We start from the raw sequence: 20,409 nt of genomic DNA, 5'->3' as shown, positions 1-20,409 counted from the left end.
GGAATAAATTTGATTCTCGGGATTCGCATTAACGAATACCATTTCGCAATGCTACTTAACAACGAGCAATATATCGAAAATAAAATTAGAATCAGATAGACCATAAATTAATTATATCCAATATATCGAGAATGGATATCGATCGCGATAATAAAAATCTTACGATAAGGATATAAATATACGAATCGGTTATAGATTGTTGCGATTAATCGATATTTCGTTAATGTCGCGCGATCTCGTACAGTCACGACCGATGTACTCCGAGGTGCACGAAGATCGATGAATGATATTGCACATTCCAGTCGGAGATGGGCTGCATTATTGGTGTATCGGATATATGGAGAAAATTGACGGTGGTCATCATCATCGCCATTATGAATTCTTTATTTGGATGTTGTGGCGTCCGAATTACAGGGCGGTACGAGCTACCTTGCTTACTACTGCTTCATACATGGGCCCATTGATCTCAGCGATGGCTGAGAACTGCCTCGCATACGTTCGAGTCAATAATCGCATTATATTTTTCTCCACTTATATCGACGATTGTATGGAACATTTTTTCGCACTCTTTTCTTACGAGCTTAAAAATATTTGCGACCAGTCGGTCGTTCAGATTTCTTTACCTGTTAAATCTTATACTTTTTAAATTTGCCTCTCTTTGGATTATCGAACCCTTCGCTTCTCGACGATCGTGTATCGATCAGGTCGATCATAACGAGTGGTAATAAACAGTCGATTTTTTTAAAGCATCGGATATTTGACATTTTTCGCAAATCTACGCAGACATGAATTTCCGGAATATAAATATACGGATGGAAATATTCTGTAAAATATATATAAGCCTACGTATATATATAAGTCCTTCGTATACATAAATAAGAGTAGCTAATTTCGCATATCAACAACGAGTCTTGCAATCTATGATATATGAACAGATAGCTCGACATTATCACAACTCGCTTCCTGTTACTTGAATATCTGATGCTAAACGGAACTATTTGATATGAGGTCTCGTTAATGAGTCTATCATTAACCTGTCGTCATTATCTCTGATATAAAACGCGTGCTGCTGCTAGCGCAATAGATTAATCGAATCAAATCTAGGATATTTATAGCGGATATAATTACGTGTATTACACGCGTTAAGTATATGCTGATTATATATCTTGGTTGTACTTGGTGCGCCCTCAATACTTTTAATAAGTGGCCGGCGGCTTCTGTAGGTTTATATGTAGTTTACGTTGCTAACATTTTTATTAAATTTGAAACATTTGCTTCCGTTCTATTATCTGTTAAATACTTGCCATGACTTAAAATTATAAAATTTTCTTTCATTTTTTTAAAGTTGCTTTTACATTTAAAAAAAAAAAAAAAAAATGTTGGAGGATTAAATCTTAAAAGCATAATAAAATAACAAATTTTTTCGGATAATTATTTATTTTTCAATTTAAAATAGATTTTATTTTGACAAACGTTTATATTGATTCTTAATTCTCTGAGAATTAAAAATAATCACTCGTCATCATCAAAGACAAGAAAAATTGACTTTGTTCGATAAATCTCTATATAGGTAAAAAAAATAAGCGTCTGTGGACCTTGCATATTTGTGATTTCGAATTCATTTTTGCAAGCTTCTCAGTTTGCAGACACGAGTTTTAATCTATCGACAGCAAAAGTGTTGGGTTATGACGAGTACCAGACTCCGCGACGAACGGATACAACAGGGAAAAGGGGCGAAATAACTTCATCTTAATAAATTATATCTCTGGGTAAACCTCGCGAATGGCTTCAAAAAGATTCTCAGAAGGGCCGCAGTGTGGTACATGCTATTTTTGGAGAATAATTCCTTTTCATCTCTGTATACATGCGCGCGTTTGTGACTCTTTACCCACGCACGCCGAGGCGCGTCGAGCCTTTTTTGCCGCGCACAGTATTACGTAAAACGTAATAAAATGTAAGCTTCATTAAAACGGTCCGAAAATAAATAACACCATTCTTGTGTGTATGTGAATAATTTTTCTTTCATTGTTAAATTGACAAAGTCAAATCAGTTCGATCGTTTGATCGACAGAGTCCAGTTTTTAATAATAACCGCGTAAGTTCCTTTTACTTTTAAAATTAATTAGAAAAATCAATAATTTTATTTTGTAACTTTTATCTACGTTATCGAGAAACAAATATTGTATACAAGATAGGAGATTAATTAGGAGGATTGTAGAAGAAAAAAATGTTAATTAAAGGTGAAGAAGTTTTCACGCAAATAATTTTAATAATGTATTTCTTCCATTTATTTAGCTTCGCTATACACTGTACTAATTCGATTTATATACGCGCTCCTAACTTACTCTCACGCATCTCGCACTATCACTTTACGAATCTCACCGTATGTAGATATACATTTTATATACTCGCTCCTAAAATTTACTAATTAAACTCATAATCAGGTATATTGCAGTGTCCCATCTATATATGTATTACGATCTTTTTTTTCTTTTTTTCTTTTTTCTTTTTTTTATTCTAATCATGTATAACGGCTCTATCATGTTTATACGTAATATTATCAAGGGAACGATGCATACGTATATACAGTATATGTACACAATGGCGCCACCGAATGCGTGGTTATTTATAATTTACGGAATAATATTTGCTTAATAATTTATTATTATCGACGGCTTTAACCGGCCTTACTCATACGGCCCGTTCTTCTGTTTTTTCGCGAGATGATAATAAATACAATATAATACATCGCGCTCTCCGCGCTTCATAAAATTGCAACAGACCATACGCCTCCCATTTTTCAAGCCGTAAATTACGACATAAAACGCTACTTTTTTTCAATTCTAACAAACACAACGAAAATTTCTATTGAAATTTATAATCTTTACTTTTACGATTTCTTCTGTAGTATTTACGGTTTTGTCACTGCTTTGTACCATTGTAGAGAATATTTGCTTATCGAAAAATTGTGAATGCGATAACAGTGTAAATCATTTTAAAAGAAATGATTTTCAAGATTTAATTGTATTGCAGTATATTACTAAGCAATGCTAAATAAGTTTGAGAAAATGACTATTGTTAGATTTTATTCGCATGGTTTTTTTTGTTTTTTTTTTTGTTTTTTTAAATAAGGACACTAAATTATACGTCAAAGGATTGAGAATCGTACATTAAAAAAACTATACAAAATTTACGCCTTGACGCATAAAACAATTTTCGTATATGCCTTTCAGAATAGTACGCCGTACGTACACGACATCGTATCACTGCTCGATGTTTCTTCTCCGATCCAAGATACCATTAGACGAGTAACTGTCCGTTGTCCAATTCGTGTATCGAGTTCCGATTGCACACAGAAGATCGAAAAAGAGCAATTTCGTTAATCGATCTCTACGATTTCTCATCCATAGAGTTTGGCAATGGTCGTTTCTTTAGAATTCCCAGATCTTGCACATTCTCTAGGAAAGTCTTGTGATGTTGAGCGACCAAAAGTGGATTCACAGTCTGTACGTCCTTTTTAAGCTCCTCCATGTCCCTCTTGAGCTTTGCCCTTCTGTTTTGGAACCACGTGATCACTTGGGCATTGCTGAGACCCAACTGAGCGGCAATCTCGTCCCTGTCGGCCGGACTCAAGTACTTCTGGTACAGAAATCTCTTCTCCAGCTCGAAGATCTGCTGATTCGTGAATGCGGTCCGACTCTTGCGCTTCTTTTTCGGTTGCTGGCGATTATTGAACAGGTTCAAGTGATTAGCTTGTTCTGAAACGCAAAAAATTAGACACGGTTAGTCGTATATTTCCTTAGTATATACGTTGTGTATGTCAAATTTAAAAAGTTTTTCATTATTTCGATCAGTACGTAATTTTTAGTTGTTTTGATTAATATATTCTTGCCATTCGAATACGAATAAAGTCGTTCAAAGTCTTTTGAAGAGTAATTCTAACGCCAAAAAAATCGTTTATTTAAATAAATGCAAAATAATTTATCCTGTTTTATAAATTGGTGCATGTATAAAACGTTAATTTTTTGAAAGGAATATGACAAGAAGGATTTTATCGTTAGGATGCAAGGAAGGAACGAGCTTTAATGCCAAAAATAATCAAAAGAGACCGAGTGTATTTTACATTCGAGTATTTTTATCAACGATTCGCATGTTTTATCGCGAAAGATCTGAAAGTGATTCTTCTTTCGTGATAGCACTTATACCGCATTACCGATCATTATACGTATAGATAACGAATGAGTGAAGGCGCGCGTATTGCGCAAAAGCGTAAACGAAACATCGATTTAGCAGCAATTAAATCCTGCCGATAACAAGACCGTTCGTCCACGGTGAACGAGTCTCTCGGAGAGAAACGCGATGCGATAATTAGCTACCGATACGTATAGATGTATTAAGATTTTATCGCTCAAGTCGCCTAAGTAATTTCTCGCGGACTTTTACGCGGCGGAAAAATTATTCGCGTAAACGCGTTAGGCATAAAATACGATATGGAAAATACGGAGGAAAGAAGTATTGGAGAATTAACTGAAATGTATAAAGTTTTGTGTGTTTTATCGTTCTCGTCACTTACTTAACGAACCATATGCGTAGTTAATTCCACATATGGGGATAAAATTAATGCAATAAAAAGGATATTTATTTTCTACATTGCATAAATTTACAAAGATGTTGGTAAATGCAGAATATATACATATATATATATATATATATATATATATATATATATATATATGTATGTATGTATGTATGTATGTAGCGATAATAGGGACAAGATAATTGCCAATTAATTCCACGAGATTGCCAATAAGCAGCAACGCATGCTGGTCAGAGATTAAAGAACACGCAGCTGCGCAGTAAATAACGGTGTTTTGGGAGCAGTTGTTTCTCTATCAAACAGGATTAACGACGGATTATACATTTTCAATTTTTCTTTTACACATTACAGATTTAATACGTTGAAGTGAGACTTGAAAAAATGTATACGAGATTCCCTGCGTATTTCAATATTAATTGATACCAATTTCCCCCCAAAAATCTATTATATATACTTCCATAAAAACGCGCGCAACCTTTGAAACATCGTGTACACAAATGTACAATGTATAATACTAAAATTTCATAATCCCGTAACGATCGAGAGAGCGGGACATGCAAAACAAATCCAAGTTTTTTCAGGCGACCAAGTTGGAATTGTGGTTAGAGAATCATTTCTAAGGGTCTCTACAAATTAAATGTATTTTCGAGACGTGGATATGGGTTCTCCCCATAAAAGTATTACGCATTCGTTACGGTGCTCAGACGGAATTTCGAGAGCCATAACTATCGTAGTTATGCCCAGTGATCTAGCTAAGATTGTGATTCAAAATGTTTCTTTTGGTTTGCTTTTACATGGTATTAGAGTCCAAAGCAATTCGTGGTTACAATAGATCGTATTTAAATACAGATAATTCCATTTTGCAATATTACTCTGTCATTCGTATAACATTTATTTTTAAATAGAATATGCGTTACTTAAATAATAAGGCTATCTGAAAGTGAAAGACAAGAATTTAATTAAATAATTGAACAATCAAGATTTAAATTCTAGAGATAATGTCAAAATATCAGCCGTTTAGTATTTTAGTATGTTACCTTATTAATTTTTTTTCTTTATCTATAAATAGATTCTCTTGTGAGAATGAATTACCATTTTAAAAGTTCTTGACTTGTACCGTCTCTTATCGAACTAGTTGCGGGCACATGTTATCGCGGTAATTTTTTTAAATCGGCCTGTTATTAGAAATTAATTGCCAGTTTAAGGAGCAGCCAGTTAAAGTAATCATCTGCCGTCGTATCTTATCGGACTCTGTACAATAATGGTGAATACATTGTAGCTTAGTTTTTAGAATACATATGCAGTGCAGGGCATGATTCACCAAGTTTTTAAAACACAAAAAATTGGAAAATATATTTCAAATCTTTCTATGCAAAATACATTTTTAAAACTATATACCACGATGTACTAATTTTTTTTATTTTTGCATTAAATATTAAAAGTTGAAAAACATATGATAAAAGTTAGATTAATTTCCATTAGCTTCAATATATTGTATTATAGGCTTTCAAAATGTTTTCTGAAAAAATAAATCCTTATTTTGGGATAAGTTAATTTATATAAAAAATTTATAATATATTAATAATGATGTATGTAATATTGTATTTTAAAGTGCATCATTGAATTGGAGAGTTTTAAAATTGTTAAGCGCGATTAAATCTTTCAAAATCTATCCCGGCGGTATAAAGCTTGACGAGAAAATTGCCGAGTATCGATTCTATCGGCTAATGCATCAATCGTTTCCTGGTGAAGCAGCTTAAAATAATCACCGCCGTCGTATCTCATTATGTGGATGACGTCGCGTAATACCGGTTCCCGTTTTACAATTTCTGACTATGCTCGCCTTGACCCTTGAACGAGAAAGATATTGTCAATTAACGTCATTAACCAATAACCGGGGCGCCCTCGTGTATTTTTCATCTTGCATAATGTTTAGCGGAGAGTACGCGAGATGGTTTTCGCAATGGCGTTATCAAAGCCATTAGGAAATAATCGAATCGAATGACGAAAAGCGAGGCGGGCTCGATGAGTCGTGGACAAAGTAGCCGAGGAGTCGCTCCAGGATCAAAGGCCGCCGCCATCGGTCACACCTGCGCAACCTGACCGTACAGTCCGCTTTAAAAATTCTTACTGGCGGATACGAGCAATGTCATGTATATATATGTGTGTGTGTGTGTGTGTGTATAAGATTAACAAATACATCGCGCTTTTGACAGGACAGTTTATCTCATTTAAATGTGTTAAGATCTGCATTCTTGCCTTACATCTTAATTGTTTTAATTTTATTATTTGGAAATTTAAAAATTTTACGAATATACTTAGCGTCAAATATAAGTTAAAAATGTAGAGCAATATGTGTTTACTCTCAATAATTATATATTTCACTTAATAAAAAGTTGACATTTATGTTTAATGTCGAAAATCGATAAAAATATAAATATTTCAAATAATACGTGCTTGAAGAAATTAAGAACGTTAATTATAAATACATTATTCATAATTTTATTACTCTCTATCGAGCATATTCTCAACATTCTTTTGCTTGCGAAAACATCCGGTTCAATTGACGAAGGCACATAATTACTATATCAGAGATATAAAGAAATGCGGTTCTATGCGAGAAATAGATTGGATATAGCTAAAATGTAATCGAGTGTCTAATCAATATTCTATTTATTGGTCAATCAATTCAAATATGTTTATGATTGAAGTCAAATTAGGTAGATAGAAATAATCAACGCATATGAGAGAAGATTAATTTCCAATTTACGTACTTTGGGAAAATAAATAATTAAAGAGTCGAAGACCATTAAGCACTTTGTAATAAAGGTGAGGCTTTTGTGAAAGATATACTGATTCGATCATACACACATATTGCAAATCAAGTTCACTTATGAAGAAATAAAAGAGAAAGAAAGCTGTTGAAAAATTTATAGCATTAATATTCAAAATCACGTTATATAAAAATATTATTTTTATAATATATATAACTGTCCAAATTATAATATTTATATAATTTAATCTCTCTGATACATATTCGACTGACATTTATTTATTTTTTATTAATCTATCAACATTATCTATTTACATGTATTAATTTACATACATATGTATATTAATTGTAATTTTGCGTTACTCGTGATTAATTTAATGATATGTGTATTCTTCATCAGAATCATTGAGATCTCATCTTATATTTATTTTCCTTCTGAATTTTGATAACAATTATTTTATTTTTTTATTTAAAATCAGGCCAAGATCTAACAATACGAATAAAATCGAAGATAAAGCGAACGATTTTTGCGTGACAAAGACATGGAGACACAACGATGAAACGGTAAATGAACGGACGGACGGACGGACGGACGGAAGAAGCGGTACGCGTCGAGATATTAGTTTCTGCGGTCAGCTCTCCGCAGAGATTTAATTCGTTTGATGTTCACGAATTCGCCGCTTCGAGTATCTTTTCGCAACTCGCATCTCCACAGTTTCTTCGTCTCTTTTTTCCTTTAGCATTTAGCTTTCCAACAATTTTAATAGTCATCGTCGATACTTTCTTTTCCAAGATTTTCTTATTCTTTCAAAGCAAAAATTTTAAATTGCTTATATATATATATCAGGATACATATAAATATACATATATATCCTTTGGAACATTTGATATTTCATTAACAATATTCATAAAAAAAAATGCGTATTGCTTTTACTCTTCGAATTTTATTTTTCATTTGAAATTTTTTTTAAATTACACGTGGCTTAGAAAATTAGGAATTTATAGTGATATATACATATATATTTACGCATTGAGGAATCGTATAAAAATAAATTTCTGATAAAGAGCAGCCGACACGACCACCTGTCGTGCATTAAAAAAAAAAAAAAAAAAAAAAAAAACTGACCACATATCCGTGTACATCCGTGTATATCCGTGTGACATCTACTCACAGATGGCGGCGAAATTCACTTGATTAATATGCTGACTTGGCCGAAAACTTGGTTTAATTACGCGGGCCGATATATTTTCGTATCTGGGCTTTATCTCCTTCTGCACTTAATTTAACAAACTGCTCTCATAATTAATCGTAATAATTAATAACAGATTGACCTTCTCATCATTAGGTGATGCAATCCGTAAAGACTATACCAATTTTCAAAAAAAAAGTAGGCTATATAGTTTTAAATTATATTATATGTATATATATACATAAATATAAGAGATCTCTAAAAACTCATCTCTATAATTTATAACTTTACAGCAGTAGCAACAAAAGACTATAACAAAAATATTTAAATTTTTATTGATTTTTTTTATACATGATTTGAATTGTATTAATTTAATTTATATATACACATATATACAGGATATTATATAAATGGTGGGCAAAATTTCAGTAATGGATCCCTAATGTTTAGAGAAGAAAAAAAAAAAAGTTATTTCCGGATATAAATCCGGAAATGATTAGTTTCTAAATTATTAAAAAGTTTTTGTGACGCAATTCTCGTCACATCGTTTTAGAGGCCCGTTTAAAGGCATCAACAACGTTTTTCAAACGACCGCCGGCCTATGTTTACATTATCGCAGTGTATTATTCTTGTTTTACAATTCCACACTTTATTTCATGTATACACAAACACTCAGCCGTACATGTGTCAAGAACGCTGAAACATACTTTCAAGTTCAGTATCATCTAACGCGTCTCGCGACAACGATCGGAGTAAATATCGAGACCTCTCTGTAAGTGAACGATTTTCTTACCAAATTCGTAGGTTCTCTTTGTTAGAAAGCCACTTATCCTGCTTCGCTTATCATACATTCTCATGAGATGCTTGTGAGTATATGTTTTTAAGCGTTAAGACAATGTACATGCCACGCCAGAAATTTAGGAGCATGTTCGGGGCTCAATGAGACATCGAGCTGAGGCTTGTATTGAGACAGGAAGTGGACATATTAAACATTTCCTCTAACAAAAGACGATGTGACGAGAGTTGTGTCGCGAAAACTTTAATAACTCAGAAATTAATCATTTCCGGATTTATGTTAATAAACTTTCTTTTTCATCTCAAAGCATTAGAAATCCATTATTGAAGTTTTGCCCACCATTTATGAAACATTTTATATATAATTTCTCTCTCTCTCTCTCTCTCTCCCTCTCTTATGCTTTTATAAATTCATAAAGTTCGATGAAATATATAAAGTTGTAAAATTTTAGAAAATGTGGATATTATATTTAGATCTCTTTCATATCTGAAAAATTGTCATAATTATTAAAATGAGATTTACTTAAAATAATATCGGAGTAGTTGGCTACACAAAAATATGTACCTAACAAAAGTTTTTTTTTTTTTAATTTTCAATTTAGAGTTGTCTTACAATTAGTAAAATCAAAGACATTTGTCATAATTATTGGGAATTATAATTAAATAACGAATATAGTAACTTGGGACGAATGAAGATCGGGTATCGCAAAGGACATCTTAGAAATGCTTGAAACTTAATTTATTGTGACGCGATGACAGAAAGCGACGCAAGGGGAACACGGCCTCAGAAGCAAACGATATATCGCGAAGCGACATGATACGTTTCACGAAGACTAATAAAACCAATGCTTTGCAGCCATCTTGGTTACGCTCGAGCAGAATTCACTCGAGTAGAATAGTGACGGAGTTAAGAGGCGCGACGATCTTGAAACAATTTAACTGGCATTTCGTCGACTAAATTATTCGACAACAGTTTCTTGTCAGCTGAATTTTATGGTCAAATTGGAAGCGATTTATAAAGAAAATCGTTATTGCCGTTAACGAGAGTTGCAGTTTTGTCATATTTGTTTTATTGTTTATATTTGACACCCGCAATCCTTAAGTTAGTTGACAATTATAAGATCTAGGACTTTTATCTAGATCTCATTCGTTTATGACTTAAAAATAATTTATTGATATTTAGATATCTTTGTTAGAAAAATTTCTTTCTCCAATTTATTAATAAAATCTTCTGATAACGATTATGATTCGAAAAGCAACACGTTGCCATTAGAGTAATTATTTTTCTTCTATGACTTAGCAAAAAAAAAAAAAAAAAATGTTATATATTGCAATATCAGCGCATTAATCTTATTTCCAAGTTATCGAATGATGTTAATTATTCCACTCTTCGATGATTTATTATTCTACACAATTCTCGCAGAGATAAATATTATAGATTCTTACGACTTTTCTCCCACTCCGTTATAACATCGGCAAATATCCATAAGCGATGCTTAAAAGGTTAATTGCAAAGTGTAGCAATGCTATTAGATAAGAAATTGATCGGGTGATCTAACGCGGATGTAAATCGTTGGACAGCTCGAAGTAACGCGTACGTTTCGGTTGGCCGCGACGTGTCTTCCTGGCAATCTAACGCTATCGCGGTAAAAGAAAAGATCGAAATAGGTTAACGACCGGTATGTACGATGCATCATTCGAATCCTTCGTAAGTATTATTAGTGGCGTAACAGGTTTCTCCTAACGCTTCTTGCCATTGTGGATAACCAGTCTCTCGAGATATTTGATGTCTTTATCGATGTGCGCGACAGCGAGTAAAAAATCAAGTCGTTACACTGTCCTCGGTATGCTTTTAACGGTACTCCTACACTATGCGTTTTTTTTTTACAAGCAACATTAACACGCCAGCGGCAACCTTTTGTGCCGTCATTCTGCGATGAGATACAATTCTCAAGTTTTTTTATCGGAGAATTTAATTTCTTTAAATGTTTTAATACCCTCGATACGCTTCGCGCGTTTATGTTCGGGAACATGCAATGAATGAACCGTGTTTTGTTCTAAATAATTGTTTTAATCTTTCTAATTAATAATAGAAGAAATAAGCCAAGTAATTAGATAATTATACAAATTTTAAGATTACTTTTTCCATTTTATAACTAGGTATATAAGAATTGAGAGCTAAGTTTTTTTTTTTTTTTTTTTTTTTTTTTTTTTTTTTTTTTTTGCTAAAACGGATAGTATCGAAAAACAATCTTTTTTTATGCGTAAAAATCAGTAAATATTATATATTGTTCAATTCCGATATAAAATGCATTGGGGCCTGATTTTCGAAACCGCGACGAAAACGACGATCAATCGATGCAACTTGTTGCAACCAAAAGTAATTTAAGTATGCCGCGATCGAATACGTAAACAATAGTTGGAATCGTGTAAATTTAACGCATCGCAAATGACTCTTTATAAAAGACAAGCATAAAGGCTGATCATCATTTTTTTTTTATTATTTTTTTTTATTACATCATTCGATAGTATGAATTTTTGTAAATATCTAAATAAGAGAGAGTAAGAATGAGTTATTCAAAATTATTTTATTTAAAGAATTATTTAAGATTCTTATTTTATATCTTATCTCAATGTACAATATTTATGTAAAAGAAAATTTTCGAATACGATCGCGTGTATCGGCGTGTTAAAGCGGAAAATACCAGCCTCGCGACCGTTCTCGGAGATAGGATCGCGAAATAATATAAACGGCGAGACAAACTATTGCCCGTGCCACACGTCCCGCGGTATTTCGCTAATAAGTCGTCCACCCGCTACAAGATAGCATTCGAAGAATATACGAAGAGACACGCAAAAAGAGGCGGGACTGCGACACCGTGGAGCAATTTGGAAGTGTCTTCCGTCGGTCGGCGGTCATTTGTCTCCCGACAGCATCTCCGGGAGTCTCTTCTCTCCCTGCTGTCGCCCCTCTCCGGCTTATCCTCTCTCTCTCTCTCTCTCCCTCTTTCTTTCTCTCTTCTGCTCCTGGCCTCGGCTTACTACCCCGGCTCTTAACCCGAGGGGCTTTGCCCACATGTCAACGATATATTTTCTGCCGGCCCACAAATCGTTTAGCGGGTAATTTTGAAATTGGAACACTTATTTAGTCGTTTAGACCCAAGGGCATAACCGCAGCCCCGAGTTCGAGATTTATCGTTTGATTTTTCGCCGGTTTGTAAGCGCGACCTGCCACTCTCGCTTTCCTGCTCTTTCTTTCGCAACGTATGTCCCTGTGCCAAAGTGACAAAATTACGACGCCGTTCATCTTGCGCTTTCTTATTGCATTATTCGAGATAGATGAGGGGCCGTTAATCCGAGATCGATAAGTTGTCGTTTGTAAGAGCCTTAACAATCGATTAAAAAGAGCTCTCAACACATATCTGTATGTATATCTATATCTGTATACATATATATATATATTTTTTTTTTTTTTTTCTGATTGTTCTGAAAATATTTTTAACTTCGAGAATACAAATTCTGTTTTATATTATTTTATTCTTTGAAATATCCAGAAAATAAAGACATAATAGAGATTAAGATTAAATCTTTATAAGTATGTGTTCAATAAACATTTTAACTTTTTTTTTATTTTTAATTAGATATAAATATAATGGTTCTATATATATTTATGTGTATGAAAAAATTGCTTCCTTAAACAAGATATTAAAATCAGACACGCAAATATAATGGACTCTTTTTTTCTTTCATTGAAAAAAAATATCAATTTCTAAGTTAATCGCTTGTAGAGTATATCGAAACAACCGCGGCCGATTAGCTATCGAAGTATAACGGATCTTGTGTTTAACGATTCGTCGTTTAACGAAGAAACTATAAGTGCGAGAGGCTCGTTTCCGCGTAGAGCGTAAAATACGATAACTCGACTGCTACATAAGGATCCCCTCGGGAATACGATGTGTCAGCGCACGCTACGACTAACCTCGTAAAGATTCGTACTGAAGGAGAGAGAGAGAGAGGGGGGGGGGTGGGGGAGTGAGACAGGGCGTGGAGTGAAAAAAATGCTTAGTGGCTTCTAATTGCAGAAGTGACGACGCCGTAACTAATGACGGGGAGACGACATCCTTTGTCAGTAGTCGCGACGAGATGTTCGTCCTTCCACGAGCGGACGCGGGCCGTTTAAGTACTTGGAAGAAAAGTCACTTTCTCGGATCGGCGACAAATTTCTCTTCCATTCGTCGCGGTTTCCAGAACTCAAAACGCGAACACACTGCGGATTTTATTTCGGTACAAGGAATGCATCGCGCGAGCTTTATTATTACAGAGAATAATTTTATCACACTAGAGAGCGGCTAGACAAAACGATTACCATATCTTTTCAATTGTAATAACAGTCACACGCGTATACGTATATATTACGCGTTTTAACCCTTTCCCCCCCCCCCTTTCTTTACTCATGAATTATAACATTAAAATATTTAGATATAAGAATGTTTTTGAAAACTTTGATCTTACTTTTAATAAAATATCTCACGTAAAAAGTCTCTACAGAAATTTATATTTCTAAGCAATTTAATTCGTTTTTTACTATTTCTCTCACATTATATATTTCGCTCTATCATTTAAATGCGGAAAATTCTCGAAATTCTCATTTCATACGATGACGATGTAACCAGCAAACAATAATAAAGAATCGCTAGTTCACATTGCCTGTCTATATAAACTGTATAAAATAGTACTTTAGCACACATATACAAGCTATAGCTGTTTATACATATATAAGGTTCGTTTAGCATTAATTTAAATTGAAAATACCATACGGTAAAGTTTATTGCAATAAAGCATAATTTAAGCAAATTTGCGCGAGACGACATTTGTAAAGGGCGATCCTTCGAATTTCGAGAACACGTAATACGCGACGTAATGTCGTTTCGAGATGTCTCTTTTGCATCTCTCGAAATAACACAGCGGCTTCAAGGATCGTTTGACCGCGGCTCTCTGATCCTATTAGCTCAGACTTCTTTCTCAGATTTTCATCTTTCTCGCTACGCGTATCTCCATCTTCCCTCCTCTCCGTCTTACACGTCTCATTCGTACGCGTAACCCCTTTAGCGTCTCTCGTGTCTATTTCCGGCGCCTGTGGTCCTTTATTCGCTTTTAGCGGCTTTGAAACCGTCGAAAAACAGGCGGTCGATTCACGTGCCGCTGATTAGCGTAATTACGAGAGAAATTCTTTAGCCCGACCAGATTGTCGCCCTACCCCTTTTTTCCCCTCGAGGCTCTTAAGAGACTTGGTGAGATCTTCTGTAATTGGTCTTATTACGGATACGATTCTATATTTTCATCGCGTATTTAACGTTGAATGCCATTTTCCTTCCACTGTTAAATTTTATCTCGTATAGAGATCGTGTTGATATAAAAAAATTAACTTTATATATTTAATATAAATCTCATTAGAGAGATAATTACAGACATATTTTTTACAATATTCTCCTTGAATTTTTATTTATTAAACACCATTTAATAAAAATTTAAAAGCATTATAATTAATTAGTGTTTTTATCGACAATAGAATTGTCATTGTTCTTTTTTTAATAGATAAAATGTACAATAGGGATATGTGCTGAAACAATGTTTCAAAGGAGCTCGAAATTTATGTAAGGGATCGCGTGTTTCGGATACGTGTTCTTTTAGGCAAGTCAAAATTCGACTAGAGAATGTCACACAAAGTACAGGCAAAGTTATGTTAAGGTGAGTCGAGTAGAGGTAATGACACGTCCGGTAATTTTGTAATAAACGATAAGCGCTGTTTTGATCAGATAGCTAGGCACGCGCTGGAAAGATATAGGGTGTATCTAATATATCTGAAAATATTTTAGAGAGAGAAAAGTTATTGCAAATGGATAAAGAAAGAAAGAAAGAAACGAGAGAGAAGAAAAATTATATAAAATAATTTTCCGGAATGGATGAACTAATCGGTGAGATAAATAGCTGGAAAAAAAAATACGTTTAAATATTCCCAGAAATTCTGCTTCTAAGCAAAAAGCAAAAACACCATACAACATTAATACGTATAATCGCTATACATAATGAAAACGTTTATTCTATTACTTTCGTATCGTATATATGTGAATGCTCTAGGGAGTGATCTAGTGATATATGCGAGTGATCTAGGGAGCGTTAAGTTATAAAATTAAAACATTTCGGATGCTCAGCGTACATACTTTAAATACACCTTACACGCGGCAAAGGGTCGTCTTGGTAAATCCGCGTAAGGGACGAATAAGTCAGCTCGGGCTCGTAAGCCCGAGCGAGGAAGACGAAGGAGAACCAACTGTTGGCGTCTTCATCAACGACACCGAGGTGGGGGACCACCCATCAGGAGCAATATCGTTTCATCAGCCGCTAATATCACCGCTTCGAGTGGTTCAACACCTTATAACGCCAGGTGGGACGTTAGTGGCGCCGCAGGAAGTCCTAATGAAGACAAATCTCACCCAAAATGGCGGCCGAACTTATTTCCTGCTCCGCCTCCTTCTCTCTCCGTCTATTCCTCTCCGTCTTGCTGCCTTTTCATCGCGCGGCTCCCTTTCTATCTTGCGAATCAATTTGGCAGCGGCATTTTTACATTTTCCTGCGCGCGCGCGCGCGCGATTGAGATAAGAGGGGTCTACGAATTGAAACGACCGTTGTATAATCGATCGAGGAATCTTAATCGTACTTGCGAACTGTGAACGCAAATGTGATGTGCACACATGTGCTTCTGTAAGCGTAAAAAGATAATTTTGAGAAAAATTTTCTTTATCTTATAATTTCTGTATTAATTTTTTTAATTTTATCTTTTTTTTAATCTTCTAAAGCTACTTGCTGTAAGATGTTGATAATTACTTGAAAAATGTCAGTCTATTTTTGTATTATATTTTATTTATTAAACATTGTGTCGAGCTACCAAAAATATTGTCGATTACCAAAAATATTCATCAAGTATTCTTCGAGTTTTATTGAAAATTATATGTGTGATTTTCGAATGCTCAAAGTGAATAACACATAATCTTGAAGAATCTGCAATTTTCCAAATAGATTCGGAGGACGAATGTGGATCTAAGATTAAAAGCTACTGAATTTTATTTTGGCAACAGGCAATACATTTTTGTTTCGTAGCCCGTCATTAATCGTAGTTGAAGCCGGTAGGAAGTTACATAGCGAGAAACTTTTCGCAATTATATTACCAAGTACACATTTGCATATGTAAGCAAGATTATACACGCTTCGGAGACGATAGCTGCTGGATGGACGCTATAAAAGCTTCCTAGTTATCGATCGCGCGTCCATCGCGTTACAGACGGTACGGAAATAAACGACTCGGGTGAAAAATCATAGGTGCCTTCGATCCGAATGGACTATTACGGATCACCCTCCGGATATTCACGTCACAATTTACGTCACGTATTTGCATCGTAAAGACCGCGATGAGACACGTCGCGAAATGATACGGTCAGTCAGTGCAAATTCTTACAAAATGTTAGCATTTTTTTATATAAATTAAATTCTCCTCTCGAGTGATAAAATTCGTTGGAGTAAAACTCGCTTCAAATTACGCGTTTCAGATGTATTGTATTTAACTGACTTATAAAAAATATAAATTAGAGCAACGGAAAATATATGTATACGTGTGTCCGAACATTCTCGGATATCTAGTCTCCTCGCGGACCACACGTGTCCATCCGGAAATAGTTTCAATTCCCTTGGGTGTAATATTGCGACAGAAGCATGTAGGCTCGTAAGCGTCGAATATCATGCTCTCGCCGTAACGGGATGGTGTTTCTTGAAAAATAATTTCACTCAACGTGTCCCTTTTCAGACAGTTACAGACAATATAATTAATATGTCGGGATATTCCGGCAATTTGTCTCAGATTCTAGTCACATTGTTACAGATATCAATTTCTATCTCAACACATTCTATCGTATATACAAATAGTATTTAATTTAAATTTTGCATCTGTATGTTTTTTCACTCATTTATAAACGCGAGATTTTTTAATTGAATTTTAAACGTTAATTTACACGCTAGCACAGTCACATCTTATCTCTCTCGCGCGCGCGCGCGCGCGATATTCTTTATTCTAATAATATCCGACGAACAAAATATCTCAGTCTGTCTTTATTTAGAAAAAAATTAGCGGCGAAGTTTTTTTTTTTCGAGAGAGAGCTTTGCATGTTTTCATTTGGAAAAGTGTCTATTGTCGTTTACAGTTTTGTTTATATTATTGATTGCAACGGTATCATATCTGAGAGATTCTCGATGCGATTAACTGATTAAATTCACAATATACGAATGAAGGCGACGAGGGCGGAAATTTTTTAAGGGAAATCTGTACGGCCATTTTTGTCATAGCGGTGAACAGAGCAGATAAGCAGAAGCGTCTCCTGTGGTGAACGAGGCTTCTGCTTCGAATCACGGACAGATACTCGGATGGGCGGCACGTTTGAGGATTTATCTCGAGTTCTGGTCTCGTGTTGCTTTCTCTTATAGGTTCGCCGATGCCGTTATAGTCCGCTCGCCACGGGCAACCTCCATTCACGCATCCAATTTAGACGTCAATGATGCAAATAAAGCATCGCGAGCTACTCGATCGGACGATCCTAGTCGGTGCGCGCGCGATCATTAACGATCTCTATCATAGTCATCTCGATTTTTTTTCAGCGTTAACGAGATTTGATGGAACACTTTCATTTAAGTGGAAGCGATCGCGCGAATTTTTAATTGCAAAAACGCGACGCGAATATGTTTTAAACGCGAAATTCTGAAACATTCAGTTTCATCAAGAATGCTGAGAGCGAGATACGTATATATGAAGAAAATATTTTTATGAATATAAAGAGAGTCATAATTATTTCAAACTTCTTAATTTGTATTTTTCTAAATATAGAAAGTTGTTATCACAAAAATAAAACGTTAATTATATTTTTATACGTTTAAGTCTCTCAGATAAAATTGGATCTTCATTTAGAAACAACGCTTAATTGAAACTTATTCCTCACATTACGAATTACTAGATTAGTCTGCCAACTTGTGTCGACAACTGTATCAACCTAATCGCTCCGGAATATCTGTACATTTCAGAGGACATCAAGAGGCCCTAATAGACGGACGTCATAGTAGACATCTCTAACGAACTCATGCGCCATGTTAATGATTGCGATCTGTTGGAAAGAAAATTACAGATCGTAATCTTCAGTCATGCCGAAGATCGCGTATTGGCGATGTCGTTAGTTGGCGATGTCAAATGCTGGATCTATTCCAAACGTTAAATGTGTCATCGCCTCGTTACTCGAGGGGTACGAAGTCTTCGGTTATTTACTTAATATCGTCGCGGCGCGTGACGCGTCGCTTCGTGACAAATCTAATTAGACGCGCGAGAGACGCTTCGTGTTAAACGCGATTCCGCCAAAACGCATTAAACGCTAACGAACGTTGGCAAAAAAAGCTTCTTGGTATTTTTTTTTTTTTTTTTTTTTGCGCATTGCTCGTTTTGCAACCGGAAAGACTTTGCGCGCGCGCGTAGATAACGAGTTAAAAACTGCGACCCAAATGACGTGAATCACGCACGCGCTGATCATCCCGGCGTTGATTACCGGAATGAGGAGGATTCGATAATGAGGATTCGCGCGGATTTATGACTCGCGCCAAAGGAACAAGGAAATCTTTTATCGGCGTGTCGCATTAGTGTCGTCGGTGTTAGTTTCATGCCGGGTGTTGGCGGTGTTCCAGTGCTAAAGGAGTTATTACCTAATCACCCATGCCGCTTTATGCATACTTACACGTCGTATTCTGTCATCTGCTTCTTCGTGGTTAACGCGGGATGAGAAATAGAGAAAGATAAATATGCCACGCGAAATAGAACGATAGTAGCTTCGAAATAGACTAGCAAGAGAAATCTCTCCCGTCTCGGCTCTTGGCTTATAATGAATCCGAATACTTTATCTACTGCGAAAATATATCATTCTTAAACAAAGAGAGAGGGTATAAGCTCGCGATAGCATCATCCTTTTTGCGATGCTTAATTAGACAAATCTTTGCGCGTCGCATTTATAGTAATTAAAAAGTAATTAGACAAAAATCCTGGGAAATTTAGAAAGGAAATAGAACTCTTTCGATAATAATTCTCTACGCGCAGCGAAATGTGTAAAAAAATATGTCTCATGCAGGTGGGCATTAATAGTTTCGCTCGGCTTACATGTTTTACGTATGTAAAGATGCCACGGATTCCGTCCCTCGCGCGTTTAGTACACGCACGTGGGTGTATCCCATATCTCATAGCTATCCCCGCGGTCGCCATTAACCGCGCAGTTTTAAATTAAAATGCTTGAAAAGAAACGAAAATTTGTAAAGGGCAAACCTTACTACTGCGCGGCTTGCAAATTGGAGCTTTACGAGCAAAAAAGATCGCGCGTGACTTGTTGCGCGTGTTGTGCCGTGAAAAGGGATGCGCATCTATAAGAATCGCTTTTTACGGTTTTCCGCACGCGTGTATTTCACACAACCACGTTTCAACTAACATTCCACGCAAGCCCGGAGGAATGAAGTCGTTCGCACCCTTCTGGCCATCCCGTCGCCACGACGAGAGATTTGTAGACCCGACGTGGAAAATATTCTCGTCTTACCGGGGTTTGGGAAGGGGCGGGAGAGAGACGTCAGCGACGAAAAATATGGAACATCATTTCGGCATTTATATAAATTGCTGCGTGTCTCGAAAAATAACTCTTTCAATGGTCAACTCTTTCGCAAGATTTACATTTTTTCCGAGAGAAAGATGATCGACGTCCGTTTATACGGATATACATTGTTCCTTTATAAATCTGATACATATTAATGGCTATTATCCAGATTTCATTTTTTTAAAGACCGTTTAATGTTCTGAGAAGAGTAAAAAAATATTCGAAGAAAGAACATTATATATATATATAATTATTATGGAGTTTCTTGCATATTTAATATTACTTAAACAATTATAAATATTAAATGGAAAAAATTCTTAGAATAAGATTTGCATG

At 35.3% G+C, this 20,409-nt stretch overlaps 1 protein-coding gene and 1 long non-coding RNA gene across 2 annotated transcripts in view; one reads left to right on the top strand and one right to left on the bottom strand.

The window, feature by feature from the left end:
* LOC138939663 (uncharacterized) overlaps positions 1–20,409 on the top strand; it is a 173,246-nt gene that overhangs the window by 71,838 nt on the left and 80,999 nt on the right. The gene's annotated exons all lie outside the window — the stretch shown is intronic.
* Positions 2,247–20,409, bottom strand: part of LOC138939923 (homeobox protein B-H2) — a 48,690-nt gene continuing 30,527 nt past the window's right edge. Inside the window, exon 2 of the mRNA XM_070308266.1 lies at positions 2,247–3,758. Within this exon, the coding sequence (XP_070164367.1) occupies positions 3,391–3,758 (368 nt within the window). The 3' untranslated portion in view covers positions 2,247–3,390. The remainder of the gene's footprint in view (positions 3,759–20,409) is intronic.

The sequence above is a fragment of the Polyergus mexicanus genome, unplaced genomic scaffold (assembly GCF_030449975.1).
Source record: "Polyergus mexicanus isolate NDT 795.1 unplaced genomic scaffold, iyPolMexi1.0 SCAF_15, whole genome shotgun sequence".
NCBI lineage: Eukaryota > Metazoa > Arthropoda > Insecta > Hymenoptera > Formicidae > Polyergus > Polyergus mexicanus.
This window is presented reverse-complemented; position numbering and strand designations above follow the sequence as displayed.